The sequence below is a fragment of the Somniosus microcephalus genome, chromosome 3, assembly GCF_052327205.1.
Source record: "Somniosus microcephalus isolate GS21.2 chromosome 3, FLI_Smic_1.0, whole genome shotgun sequence".
Taxonomy (NCBI): domain Eukaryota; kingdom Metazoa; phylum Chordata; class Chondrichthyes; order Squaliformes; family Somniosidae; genus Somniosus; species Somniosus microcephalus.
In genome coordinates this window covers 229,492,486-229,506,883 of record NC_140989.1, presented here as the reverse complement: position 1 = coordinate 229,506,883, position 14,398 = coordinate 229,492,486, and the positions used below count along the sequence as shown (strand labels likewise).

At 51.5% G+C, this 14,398-nt stretch overlaps 1 protein-coding gene across 1 annotated transcript in view; it reads right to left on the bottom strand.

The window, feature by feature from the left end:
• LOC147121760 (ADAMTS-like protein 2) overlaps positions 1–14,398 on the bottom strand; it is a 252,217-nt gene that overhangs the window by 29,588 nt on the left and 208,231 nt on the right. Inside the window, exon 15 of the mRNA XM_085977997.1 lies at positions 1,898–2,068. Within this exon, the coding sequence (XP_085834123.1) occupies positions 1,898–2,068 (171 nt within the window). The remainder of the gene's footprint in view (positions 1–1,897; positions 2,069–14,398) is intronic.

The following is a 14,398-nucleotide window of genomic DNA, read 5'->3' as shown; positions in this document are numbered from 1 at the left end:
TGGGAACCCGAGAGAGGGCAGTGACAGATTGGGAACCCGAGAGAGGGCAGTGACAAACTGGGAGCCTGAGAGAGGGCAGTGACAGACTGGGAGCCTGAGAGAGGGCAGTGACAGATTGGGAACTTGAGGGCAGTGACAGACTGGGAGCCTGAGAGACGGCAGTGACAGATTGGGAACTTGAGAGAGGGCAGTGACAGACTGGGAGCCTGAGAGAGGGCAGTGACAGATTGGGAACTTGAGAGAGGGCAGTGACAGACTGGGAGCCTGAGAGAGGGCAGTGACAGATTGGGAACTTGAGAGAGGGCAGTGACAGACTGGGAACCCGAGAGAGGGCAGTGACAGACTGGGAGCCTGAGAGAGGGCAGTGACAGACTGGGAACCTGAGAGAGGGCAGTGACAGACTGGGAGCCTGAGAGAGGGCAGTGACAGACTGGGAGCCTGAGAGAGGGCAGTGACAGACTGGGAGCCTGAGAGAGGTCAGTGACAGACTGGGAGCCCGAGAGAGGGCAGTGACAGACTGGGAACCTGAGAGAGGGCAGTGACAGACTGGGAGCCTGAGAGAGGGCAGTGACAGACTGGGAACCCGAGAGAGGGCAGTGACAGACTGGGAGCCTGAGAGAGGGCAGTGACAGACTGGGAACCTGAGAGAGGGCAGTGACAGACTGGGAACCCGAGAGAGGACAGTGACAGACTGGGAGCCCGAGAGAGGGCAGTGACAGACTGGGAACCCGAGAGAGGGCAGTGACAGACTGGGAGCCCGAGAGAGGACAGTGACAGACTGGGAGCCCGAGAGAGGGCAGTGACAGACTGGGAGCCCGAGAGAGGGCAGTGACAGACTGGGAACCCGAGAGAGGGCAGTGACAGACTGGGAGCCCGAGAGAGGGCAATGACAGACTGGGAGGCTGAGAGAGGGAGCGGCAGCAGATCCCTGGCCCAACAGCAGGGAATGACAGAGTGGGAGGGAGTTGTAGACAAGAAGGGTACTCAGGGAGTGCTGTGTTGTCGGAGCCATTGTCCTCCTTGTGGGACATTAAGCTGAGGTCTCCCTATTCTGATGGCTGAGGTGGGTACGAAAGATCGCATGGCACTATTGGGAAAAGGGCAAGGAATAACAGGGAATAGTAGCTACGTGTGAGCTGGGGAACATTCCTCTTTCAACCAACAGTAACAGATTAGCTGGTCAGCCATCTCACCATAATTTATGGGATCCTGCAGTGCAGAAAATAGCAGCTACCTGTGTCTCTATAACAAGAGCCACTGCACTTTCAGATGTTACGCTCTTACCACAAGACCATAGAGTTATAGAGTCATAACAGCACAGAAGGAGGCCATTCAGCCCATCGAGTTCGTGCCAGCTCTCTGGTGCAATCCAATCAGTCCCATTCCCCCGCTCGATCCCCATAGCCCTGCAAGTTTATTTCCCTCAAGTGCCTATCCAGTCTCCCCTTGAAAACATTGAGTGTCTCCGCTTCCACCACTTCCGTCAGCAGCGAGTTCCAGGTCCTCACCAGTTGCTGCGTAAAAAAGTTTTTCGTCACATCCCCCCTGCATCTCTTGCCCAAAACCTTAAATCTGTGTCCCCTAGTCCTTGTACCATCAACTAGTGGGAACAGCCTTTCCCCGTCTAGCCTATCCAAACCTGTCATAATCTTGTACACCTCTATCAAATCACCCCTCAACCTCCTTTGCTCTAATGAAAGCAAATCCAGCTTCTCCAACCTGTCCTTGTAGCTAAGATCCCCGCGTGAAGTCTTTCTTTTATGATGAAAAACTTCAAATGCTCTCTGTATTATTTTGTTACCCCTCTTTTTAAGCAGACTCGAGGGTATGCTGATATCAGCTGTTAGCCCCACTTGTCCCTGTTACTCCCGCAGCAAGTGTTCGGCCACTATCGTACCTGCTCCCACTCCTGTGACACCCAGTGGGGGGGGCAGTCTTTATCTCCGCAGGGGTGCGCTGCCAGGGGCTTCGTTGTCAAGTCGCACTGCGAGTCTGGTAAGACCTTCCCGTCGTTGTTCCTGCAAACCACATAACGCGTCATCCGTCCCTCTCCGCAGGCTCCCGAGCACTTCAACGGGAAAGGGAAAAGGATGGCTTAGAAATCAACCTAAACAGACGGTTCACCATCAACACCAACAACTCGCCGAGGCTTCTTCGGAAGCACCTCTCAAACCCGCGACCTCCATCAACTAGAAGGACAAGGGCAGCAGGTGCATGGGAACACCACCACCTCCAAGTGCCCCTCCAAGTCACACACCATCCTGACTTGGAAAAATATCACCGTTCCTTCATTGTCGCTGGACTGAAACCCAGAACCCCCTACCAAACAACATTGTGAGAGGACCTTCACCACACGGACTGCAACAGTTCAAAAAGGCGGCTCACCGCCACTGTCTCAAGGGATGGGCAATATAAGCCGGCCTTGCCAATGACACCCACATCCCATGAATGAATATTACTTTATATAGCATCTTTAACATAGAAAACGTCACGAAGCACTTCATCAGGAAAAAATGAACTCTGAGCTGAAGCAGGAGCTATTAGGAGGGGTGACCAAAAGCTTGGTCAAAGCTGAGGGTTTTAAGGAGGAGAAGGAGGTGGAGAGGCAATGCATGGAATCAAGGCATGGCCACCAATGGTGGGGTGAAGGTAGAGTGTGGTGAAAGGGACAGGGGGTGGAATTGTGGAGCTGGAGGAGGTTACAAGGATGGAGAGGGGCGAGACAATGAAAGCATTTAAACACGAAAGGATGACAATTTGAAACTTGAGGGTCAAATGTAGATCAAGAAGGACAGGTCTGGTGGAGGAGCAGGACTTGGTGTGGGGTGAGATAGAGGCAGCAGAGTTTTAAATGACCTGAAGCTGATGGCAAGTGGAAGATGGGAGTCAGAAAGTCAGTTTGAACAAGGCTGAGACTGCAAATAGACTGGGTCAGCCCGAGATAGTGTCTGGGGTGGGGATGGAGTTGGTGGCAAAAGCCAAAGACAATGGGCTTGGTCCCAGTTCGTTTAGCCAGAATACATTTCGGTTCATCCAAAAAAAGATGTTGGATTTTTATTTTATTCAAGGTATGCTCCCTTTCTCTTTTGAAGGCATTGTCCAGCTGAGGGAGAGGCTGTCAGGCACCTGTTAATGCCATTCTGAAACAAGACTACCAGGATACACTAGACAGCTGTCCATGCAGTACATTTCACTCCCTTCTGGGGGATCGGGGGGGGAGTACCTGGTTTATTACAGGGTACCCTGCCAAGATACCAAGATCAGGGTGCCAACAGGGGCAACCAAAGTCCCACAATTCCATGCAAAATATCCCAGCTATTGATTATCATTTTTAATCCATTTGAAAAACAGGAATTCATTAACAACAGGTTTTGGGGTATTTTTCAAACATCTCCCAAACATTTAACAAGTTAAGCTAGAAACTAGATAAAACAAAATACAAGATAGAATGCAAACAGCTCAATTACCTGCCAGTGGATAACTCGCTCCAAGATCAGTAAGTGTCCTCTGCGTTAACAGCAGTGAGGGACGGGAGTGCCTGCCACTGAACATCAGTGTGGGGTGAGAGTGTCCTTGTGTTACTATCAGTGTGGGGTGAGAGTGTCCTTGTGTTACTGTCAGTGTGGGGTGAGAGTGTCATTGTTAATGTCAGTGTGGGGTGAAAGTGTCTGTGTGTTAATGTCAGTGTGGGGTGAGAGTGTCTGTGTGTTACGGTCAGTGTGGGGTGAGAGTGTCTGTGTGTTACGGTCAGTGTGGGGTGAGAGTGTCTGTGTTAATGTCAGTGGGGGTGAGAGTGTCTGTGTTAATGTCAGTGTGGGGTGAGAGTGTCCGTGTGTTAATGTCAGTGTGGGGTGAGAGTGTCCGTGTGTTAATGTCAGTGTGGGGTGAGAGTGTCCGTGTGTTAATGTCAGTGGGGGTGAGAGTGTCTGTGTTAATGTCAGTGTGGGGTGAGAATGTCTGTGTGTTAATGTCAGTGTGGGGTGAGAGTGTCTGTGTGTTAATATCAGTGTTGGGTGAGAGTGTCTGTGTTAATGTCAGTGTGGGGTGAGAGTGTCTGTGTGTTAATGTCAGTGTGGGGTGAGAGTGTCTGTGTTAATGTCAGTGTGGGGTGAGAGTGCCTGTGTGTTAATATCAGTGTGGGGTGAGAGTGTCTGTGTGTTGTTGTCAGTGTGGAGTGTGAGTGTCTGTGTGTTAATGTCAGTGTGAGGTGAGAGTGTCTGTGTGTTAATGTCAGTGTGGGGTGAGAGTGTCTGTGTGTTACGGTCAGTGTGGGGTGAGAGTGTCTGTGTGTTACGGTCAGTGTGGGGTGAGAGTGTCTGTGTTAATGTCAGTGGGGGTGAGAGTGTCTGTGTTAATGTCAGTGTGGGGTGAGAGTGTCCGTGTGTTAATGTCAGTGTGGGGTGAGAGTGTCCGTGTGTTAATGTCAGTGTGGGGTGAGAGTGTCCGTGTGTTAATGTCAGTGGGGGTGAGAGTGTCTGTGTTAATGTCAGTGTGGGGTGAGAATGTCTGTGTGTTAATGTCAGTGTGGGGTGAGAGTGTCTGTGTGTTAATATCAGTGTTGGGTGAGAGTGTCTGTGTTAATGTCAGTGTGGGGTGAGAGTGTCTGTGTGTTAATGTCAGTGTGGGGTGAGAGTGTCTGTGTTAATGTCAGTGTGGGGTGAGAGTGCCTGTGTGTTAATATCAGTGTGGGGTGAGAGTGTCTGTGTGTTGTTGTCAGTGTGGAGTGTGAGTGTCTGTGTGTTAATGTCAGTGTGAGGTGAGAGTGTCTGTGTGTTAATGTCAGTGTGGGGTGAGAGTGTCTGTGTGTTAATGTCAGTGTGGGGTGAGAGTGTCTGTGTTAATGTCAGTGTGGGGTGAGAGTGCCTGTGTGTTAATATCAGTGTGGGGTGAGAGTGTCTGTGTGTTGTTGTCAGTGTGGAGTGTGAGTGTCTGTGTGTTAATGTCAGTGTGAGGTGAGAGTGTCTGTGTGTTAATGTCAGTGTGGGGTGAGAGTGTCTGTGTGTTAATGTCAGTGTGGGGTGAGAGTGTCTGTGTGTTAATGTCAGTGTGGGGTGAGAGTGTCTGTGTGTTAATATCAGTGTGGGGTGAGAGTGTCTGTGTGTTAATGTCAGTGTGGGGTGAGAGTGTCTGTGTTAATGTCAGTGTGGGGTGAGAGTCTCTGTGTGTTAATGTCAGTGTGGGGTGAGAGTGTCTGTGTTAATGTCAGTGTGGGGTGAGAGTGTCCGTGTGTTAATGTCAGTGTGGGGTGAGAGTGTCTGTGTGTTAATGTCAGTGTGGGGTGTGAGTGTCTGTGTTAATGTCAGTGTGGGGTGAGAGTGTCTGTGTTAATGTCAGTGTGGGGTGAGAGTGTCCGTGTGTTAATGTCAGTGTGGGGTGAGAGTGTCCGTGTGTTAATGTCAGTGTGGGGTGAGAGTGTCTGTGTTAATGTGAGATTTAAGGTGGTCATGGAAAAAGACAAAGACGGCCCCGAAATAAGGGTTCTAAATTGGGGGAAGGCCGATTTTAATATGATAAGGCAGGATCTGGCCAAAGTGGACTGGAAGCAGCTACTTATAGGAAAATCCACATCAAAGCAGTGGGAGACTTTCAGAAGGGAAATAGAGAGAGTACAACGCCAACATGTTCCCGTAAAGGTCAAGGGTGGTACCAACAAGCAAAGGGAACCCTTGGATGACAAGGGATATACAAAAATGCATTAGGAAAAAAAGGGGGGCTTTTGGCAGTTACAAAAGACTAAAGACGGAGGAAGCCCTAGAGGAGTATAAAAAGTGCAGGGGCATACTTAAAAAAGAAATTAGGAGAGCGAGGATGGGCCATGAAATAACACTGGCGAGCAAAATAAAGGAAAATCCTAAGATGTTTTATAAGTATATTAAGGGCAAGAGGATAACCAGGGAAAGGGTAGGGCCCATTAGGGACCAAAGTGGCAATCTGTGTGTAGAGCCAGATGATGTAGGCGGGGTTTTAAATGAATTTTTTGCATCTGTGTTCACTATGGAGGAAGACGATGTAGACATAGAAATCGGGCAAGGGGACTCTGATATACTTGAACATATTAGCATCGAGAGGGAGGAGGTGCTAGCGGTTTTAGCAGGCCAAAAAGTGGATAAATCCCCAGGCCCGGACGAGATGTATCCCAGGCTGCTTTGTGAGGCAAAGGAGGAGATTGCAGGGGCTCTGACACAAATTTTCAGAACCTCTCTGGCCACAGGGGATGTACCAGAGGACTGGAGAACAGCTAACGTAGTACCATTATTCAAGAAGGGTAGCAGGGATAAACCAGGGAATTACAGGCCAGTGAGCCTAACATCTGTGGTAGGGAAATTATTGGAAAAAATTCTGAGGGACAAAATTAGTCTCCACTTGGAGAGGCAAGGATTAATCGGGGATAGTCAGCATGGCTTTGTCAAGGGTAAATCATGTCTGACCAATCTGATTGAATTTTTCGAGGGGGTGACTAGGTGTGTGGATGAGGGAAATGCTGTGGATGTGGTATACATGGACTTCAGTAAGGCTTTTGACAAAGTCCCGCATAGGAGACTGGTCAAGAAGGTAAGAGCCCATGGGATCCAGGGTGCCTTGGCACGTTGGATCCTAAACTGGCTGAGTGGCAGGAGGCAGAGGGTGATGGTCGAAGGTTGCTTTTGTGACTGGAAGCCTGTGTCCAGTGGGGTACCTTAGGGATCGGTGCTGGGTCCCTTGCTGTTTGTGATCTACATAAATTATTTGGATGAGAATGTAAAAGGTATGATCAGTAAGTTGGCAGATGACACGAAAATTGGTGGGGTGGTAAATTGCGAGGAGGAAAGCCTCAGGCTACAGGACGGTATAAACGGGTTGGTCAGATGGGCGGAAAAGTGGCAAATGGAATTTAACCCCGAAAAGTGCGAGGTGATGCATTTTGGACGGACAAATAAGGCAAGGGAATACACAATGAGTGGTAGGGCCCTAGGAAGCACAGAGGGTCAGAGGGACCTTGGTGTACATGTACATAGATCCCTGAAGGCAGCGGATCAGGTAGATAAGGTGGTTAAAAAGGCATATGGGATACTTGCCTTCATTAGCCGAGGCATAGAATATAAGAGCAGGGAGGTTATGATGGAGCTGTACAAAACGCTGGTAAGGCCACAGCTGGAGTACTGTGTGCAGTTCTGGTCGCCTCACTATAGGAAAGATGTGATTGCTTTGGAGAGGGTGCAGAGAAGGTTCACCAGGATGTTACCTGGGATGGAGCGCCTCAGCTATGAAGAAAGACTAAACAGGCTGGGGTTGTTTTCCTTGGAGCAAAGAAGGCTGAGGGGGGACCTGATTGAGGTGTACAAAATGATGAGGGGCATAGATAGGGTAGATAAAGAGGAACTTTTCCCCTTAGTAGGGGGGTCATTAACAAGGGGGCATAGATTCAAGGTAAGGGGCAGAAGGTTTAAGAGGGGATTTGAGGAGGAACTTTTTCACCCAGAGGGTGGTTGGAGTCTGGAACTCACTGCCTGAAAGGGTGGTAGAGGCAGGAACCCTCACAACATTCAAAAAGCATTTGGATGAGTACTTGAAATGCCATTGCATACAAGGCTATGGACCAAATGCTGGAAAATGGGATTAGATTAGACAGGGCTTGATGGACGGTGCAGACACGATGGGCCGAAGGGCCTCTTTCTGTGCTGTATAACTCTATGACTCTATGACTCTAATGTCAGTGTGGGGTGTGACTGTCTGTGTTAATGTCAGTGTGGGGTGAGAGTGTCTGTGTGTTAATGTCAGTGTGGGGTGTGAATGTCTGTGTTAATGTCAGTGTGGGGTGAGAGTGTCTGTGTGTTAATATCAGTGTGGGGTGAGAGTGTCTGTGTGTTAATGTCAGTGTGGGGTGAGAGTGTCTGTGTGTTAATGTCAGTGTGGGGTGAGAGTGTCTGTGTTAATGTCAGTGTGGGGTTAGAGTGTCTGTGTTAATGTCAGTGTGGGGTGAGAGAGTCTGTGTTAATGTCAGTGTGGGGTGAGAGTGTCCGTGTGTTAATGTCAGTGTGGGGTGAGAGTGTCTGTGTGTTATTGTCAGTGTGGGGTGAGAGTGTCTGTTCGTTATTGTCAGTGTGGGGTGAGAGTGTCAGTGTGTTATTGTCAGTGTGGGGTGAGAGTGTCTGTGTGTTAATGTCAGTGTGGGGTGTGAGTGTCTGTGCTAATGTCAGTGTGGGGTGAGAGTGTCTGTGTTAATGTCAGTGAGGGGTGAGAATGTCCGTGTGTTAATGTCAGTGTGGGGTGAGAGTGTCTGTCTGTTAATGTCAGTGTGGGGTGAGAGTGTCCGTGTGTTAATGTCAGTGTGGGGGAGAGGGTCCGTGTGTTAATGTCAGTGTGGGGCGAGAGTGTCCGTGTGTTAATGTCAGTGTGGGGAGAGAGTGTCCGTGTGTTAATGTCAGTGTGGGGTGAAGTGTCTGTGTGTTAATGTCAGTGTGGGGTGAGAGTGTCCGTGTGTTAATGTCAGTGTGGGGTGAGAGTGTCTGTGTTAATGTCAGTGTGGGGTGAGAGAGTCTGTGTGTTGTTGTCAGTGTGGGGTGAGAGTGTCTGTGTGTTATTGTCAGTGTGGGGTGAGAGTGTCAGTGTGTTAATGTCAGTGTGGGGTGAGAGTGTCAGTGTGTTAATGTCAGTGTGGAGTGAGAGTGCCCGTGTGTTAATGTCAGTGTGGGGTGAGAGGGTCCGTGTGTTAATGTCAGTGTGGGGTGAGAGTGTCTGTGTGTTAATGTCAGTGTGGGGTGAGAGTGTCCGTGTGTTAATGTCAGTGTGGGGTGAGAGTGTCTGTGTTAATGTCAGTGTGGGGTGAGAGTGTCTGTGTTAATGTCAGTGTGGGGTGAGAGTGTCTGTGTGTTAATGTCAGTGTGGGGTGAGAGTGTCTGTGTGTTAATGTCAGTGTGGGGTGAGATTGTCTGTGTTAATGTCAGTGTGGGTTGAGAGTGTCCGTGTGTTAATGTCAGTGTGGGGTGAAAGGGTCCGTGTGTTAATGTCAGTGTGGGGTGAGAGTGTCCGTGTGTTAACATCAGTGTGGGGTGAGAGTGTCAGTGTGTTATTGTCAGTGTGCGGTGAAAGTGTCTGTGTTAATGTCAGTGTTGGGTGAGAGTGTCTGTGTGTTAATGTTGTGTGGGGTGAGAGTGTCCGTGTGTTAGTTTCAGTGTGGGGTGAGAGTGTCTGTGTGTTATTGTCAGTGTGAGGTGAGAGTGTCTGTGTGTTATTGTCAGTGTGAGGTGAGAGTGTCTGTGTGTTATTGTCAGTGTGGGGTGAGAGTGTCAGTGTGTTATTGTCAGTGTGGGGTGAGAGTGTCTGTGTGTTAATGTCAGTGTGGGGTGTGAGTGTCTGTGTTGATGTCAGTGTGGGGTGAGAGTGTCTGTGTTACTGTCAGTGTGGGGTGAGAGTGTCCGTGTGTTAATGTCAGTGTGGGGTGAGAGTGTCCGTGTGTTAATGTCAGTGTGGGGTGAGAGTGTCCGTGTGTTAATGTCAGTGTGGGGTGTGAGTGTCTGTGTTGATGTCAGTGTGGGGTGAGAGTGTCTGTGTTACTGTCAGTGTGGGGTGAGAGTGTCCGTGTGTTAATGTCAGTGTGGGGTGAGAGTGTCCTTGTGTTAATGTCAGTGTGGGGTGAGAGTGTCCGTGTGTTAATGTCAGTGTGGGGTGTGAGTGTCTGTGTGTTAATGTCAGTGTGGGGTGAGAGTGTCCGTCTGTTAATGTCAGTGTGGGGTGAGAGTGTCTGTGTGTTAATGTCAGTGTGGGGTGAGAGTGTCCTTGTGTTAATGTCAGTGTGGGGTGAGAGTGTCCGTGTGTTAATGTCAGTGTGGGGTGAGAGTGTCTGTGTGTTAATGTCAGTGTGGCGTGAGAGTGTCCGTGTGTTAATGTCAGTGTGGGGTGAGTGTGTCTGTGTTAATGTCAGTGTGGGGTGAGAGTATCTGTGTGTTAATGTCAGTGTGGGGTGAGAGTGTCTGTGTTAATGTCAGTGTGGGGTGAGAGTGTCTGTGTGTTAATATCAGTGTGGGGTGAGAGTGTCTGTGTTAAGGTCAGTGTGGGGTGAGAGTGTCTGTGTTAATGTCAGTGTGGGGAGAGAGTGTACGTGTGTTAAGGTCAGTGTGGGGTGAGAGTGTCTGTGTTAATGTCAGTGTGGGGTGAGAGTGTCCGTGTGTTAATGTCAGTGTGTTGTGAGAGTGTCCGTGTGTTAATGTCAGTGTGTTGTGAGAGTGTCCGTGTGTTAATGTCAGTGTGGGGTGAGAGTGTCTGTGTGTTAATGTCAGTGTGGGGTGAGAGTGTCTGTGTGTTAATGTCAGTGTGGGGTGAGAGTGCCTGTGTTAATATCAGTGTGGGGTGAGAGTGTCCGTGTGTTAATGTCAGTGTGGGTGAGAGTGTCCGTGTGTTAATGTCAGTGTGGGGTGAGAGTGTCCGTGTGTTAATGTCAGTGTGGGTGAGAGTGTCCGTGTGCTAATGTCAGTGTGGGATCAGAGTGTCTGTGTTAATGTCAGTGTGGGGTGAGAGTGTCTGTGTTAATGTCAGTGTGGTGTGAGAGTGTCTGTGTGTTAATGTCATTGTGGGGTGAGAGTGTCTGTGTTAATGTCAGTGTGGGGTGAGAGTGTCTGCGTGTTAATGTCAGTGTGGGGTGAGAGTGTCTGTGTGTTAATGTCAGTGTGGGGTGAGAGTGTCTGTGTGTTAATGTCAGTGTGGGTTGAGAGTGTCTGTGTGTTAATGTCAGTGTGGGGTGAGAGTGTCTGTGTTAATGTCAGTGTGGGTTGAGAGTGTCTGTGTGTTAATGTCAGAGTGGGGAGAGAGTGTACGTGTGTTAATGTCAGTGTGGGGTGAGAGTGTCTGTGTGTTAATGTCAGTGTGGTGTGAGAGTGTCTGTGTTAATGTCAGTGTGGGGTGAGAGTGTCCGTGTGTTAATGTCAGTGTGGGTGAGAGTATCTGTGTGTTAATGTCAGTGTGGGGTGAGAGTGTCTATGTTTTAATTTCAGTGTGGGGTGAGAGTGTCTGTGTGTTAATGTCAGTATGGGGTGAGAGTGTCTGTGTGTTAATGTCAGTGTGGGGTGAGAGTGTCTGTGTTAATGTCAGTGTGGGGTGAGGGTGTCTGTGTGTTAATGTCAGTGTGGGGTGAGAGTGTCTGTGTTAATATCAGTGTGGGGTGAGAGTGTCTGTGTTAATGTCAGTGTGGTGTGAGAGTGTCCGTGTGTTAATGTCAGTGTGGGGTGGGAGTGTCTGTGTGTTAATGTCAGTGTGGGTTGAGAGTGTCTCTGTGTTAATGTCAGTGTGGGGTGAGAGTGTCTGTGTTAATGTCAGTGTGGGGTGAGAGTGTCTGTGTGTTAATGTCAGTGTGGGGTGAGAGTGTCTGTGTGTTAATGTCAGTGTGGGGTGAGAGTGTCTGTGTTAATGTCAGTGTGGGGTGAGAGTGTCTGTGTGTTAATGTCAGTGTGGGGTGAGAGTGTCTGTGTGTTAATGTCAGTGTGGGGTGAGAGTGTCTGTGTTAATGTCAGTGTGGGGTGAGAGTGTCTGTGTGTTAATGTCAGTGTGGGGTGAGAGTGTCTGTGTGTTAATGTCAGTGTGGGGTGAGAGTTTCTGTGTTAATGTCAGTGTGGGGTGAGAGTGTCTGTGTGTTAACGTCAGTGTGGGGTGAGAGTGTCCATGTGTTAATGTCAGTGTGGGGTGAGAGTGTCTGTGTGTTAATGTCAGTGTGGGGTGAGTGTGTCTGTGTTAATGTCAGTGTGGGGTGAGAGTGTCGGGCCCAGAAATTCAGTGTAGCCACTTTTGGGGCGGTAAAGTCGGGCGGGCGCTAAAGTTTGCGCCCGCCGGAAAGTAGCTTTGGCCAAGGAGTTTGGGCGAGCGCTAAAACTGGCGTTGCACCCCTATCTTTAGGCGCTAAGCCGGCGGTGCAGACTGATAGCGCCGAGGCCGGGCGCAGCGCAGGTGCGGTCATGTTTTGATTGACAGCAGACACCCTGGCGCCGGCCAGCTCTTAAAGGGGGAAGTGTCGACTTGGTCTGCTGCCACGCCCTGGATACTGCAGCCCTCCAGCTAGGCCTAAACACTGCTGCTGGAGAGAAATAGCGCCAGCAACGATGCAGAGGGCCCGTGAGCGAGCGCAGCGCTTCTCTGCCCATGATTTGAAGGTGCTGCTTAGGGGTTTGGAGAAGAGAAGAGATATCTTGTGCCCGGACAGTGGCAAGAAGGCTCCCAAGAGGCTGTACAGGAGAGCCTGGAGGGAAATCGCCCAGAGGGTCACAGCCAACAGCGATGTCCCCAGGACTGGTGACCAATGCCGGAAGAAGTTTAACGACCTCACTCGGTTGGTCAGGGTGAGTACCCTTTCCAGTGTCCTCCTCATCCTTGCATGTGCACCTCACATTATGGGCAAAGGGACCTCAAAGGCCTAATGGCCAGCCCTCCTCCAGCAGCTATGGCACTGGCATGAACATCAATAGCACTTTCTGCACTTGACACACTGGCCAAGTTATTCCACCATGGGAGGCAGTGCACACAACAACAGGGCACCACACTGGCCAAGCTATTCCACCATGGGAGGCAGTGCACACAACAACAGGGCACCACACTGTACTTAGAGGCCGTCCTTTCTCTTGCAGGCCAAGATGGCCCAGAATCTGAAGAGCCGGACTGTCACCGGGGGAGGCCGTGCCCAGTTCCAGGAGCTCAGTGACCTGGAGGAGCGCGTGGGTCGACTCATGAGTGCCCGGGTGATTGGCCCCGTTGCAATTGGAGATGCCGACCCTGTGCTGGGCCCCAATGGTAAGGACATGACCGTTTGGAGCTCTCTCGTTCCCCTTGCGCTTCAGATCTACATCCTTTGCCAGTGTCCGACCAATGCGCATAATGCCACCACTCATGCCTCCCTCGCTGACGCCCTGTCCTCACTCTAAAGCTACTCTTGTGCCTTCCTGCTTTCAGCTGGTGAGGAGGAGGTCCCTGAAGCTGCGAGTGTCAGTCCCTCGGAAGAGGAGGACGACGAGGAGCAAGAGGAAGGCGGCACATCGGGGGAACCCTCAACCGCGCCAGGGGATGGCAATGGAGGGGACACGTCTTCCCTGGAGGAGAGCCAGGGGGAAGTGTTGCAGGGGGGTGTAGCTCCTGGGCCCAGTGGCGTCCAGCCACGCGGGAAGGGTCAGGCAGCACGGCTGCCTTCTCCCCAGAGGGGGGAAGTGTTGCAGGGGAGTGTAGCTCCTGTACCCAGTGGCATCCTGCCACGCGGGAAGGGTCGGGCAGCTCGGCGGCCTTCTCCCCAGAGGGGGGAAGTGTTGCAGGGGAGTGCAGTTGCTGGGCCCAGTGGCGTCCAGCCACGCGGGAAGGGTCGGCCAGCTCGGCGGCCTTCTCCCCAGAGGGAGAGTCCGGCCTCCAGTCCAGAGACGGTCCTCGCCCAGGAGGTGCGCCTCCTTGATCAAATGTCCGCGGACTCGGATCGTCGGCACACCGAGTTCATGGGGGTTGTGGGACGGTTGCCTGAGGCCATTGAGTCCCTGGCTCATAGTGTGGCCGATTTCGGGGCCTCACAGGCCAGGGGTTTAGAACAACTCGCGGCAGCACAGGCCAGGGGTCACAAACAATTCGGGGCAGCACAGGCCAGGGGTCACGAAGAATTCAGGGCATCACAGGACGCGAGTCGGGCCGATTTCAGGGCAGCACAGGCAGCGAGTGGAGAGTTGACGAGTGGTGCCGTGCAGTCACTGGCTGGTCTGATGCGGGCACAGACCAGGGCAGTACGGGCACTCACTGCTGCCACACTCGCTGTGTCACGCACGCATCACCAGGGCACCCGCCGCGCTGCTGCAGCACAGCGGTCTGGCCTTCACCAGATTGCTGCGCTTGCTGCAGTGCCAGCCCGGCGGACTGCCAGTGTCTCTGGCGACCAGCCAGCGCCTGGCATCAGCCTTTGTCCCCGATAAGCCATCCTCTTGGGGGAGGCTGTGCCTGGAACATGTCAGCCACAGTAGTCTGGCGCAGGATAAATGCATCGTGGCTGCTTCCTGGAAAGCGGGCATTGACAGCTAGGATGCGCTGCCTGTGGTCACACACCAGCTGTACATTGAGGGAATGGTAGCCCTTCCGGTTGCGGTAATCCTCGGCATTGTCGATAGGTGCCCGCATAGCCACATGCGTGCAGTCAATGGCGCCCTGCACCATGGGGAAGTCGGCGATCCTCGCAAATCTGACTGCACGCTGCTCCTGCCTCTCTAGGGTCATGGGGAAGGAGATGAATTGGTGTCTCCTTGCGAAAAGGGCATCGGTGACCTGCCGGATGCAGCGATGCACGGCGAACTGGGAGATGTTCGCTATGTCCCCAGCAGCGGCTTGGAAGGAGCCGCTTGCATAAAAGTTCAGAGCCACCGTGACCTTCACTTCCACCGACAGAGACGTCCTGCACATCAGCTGTGGACGCAGA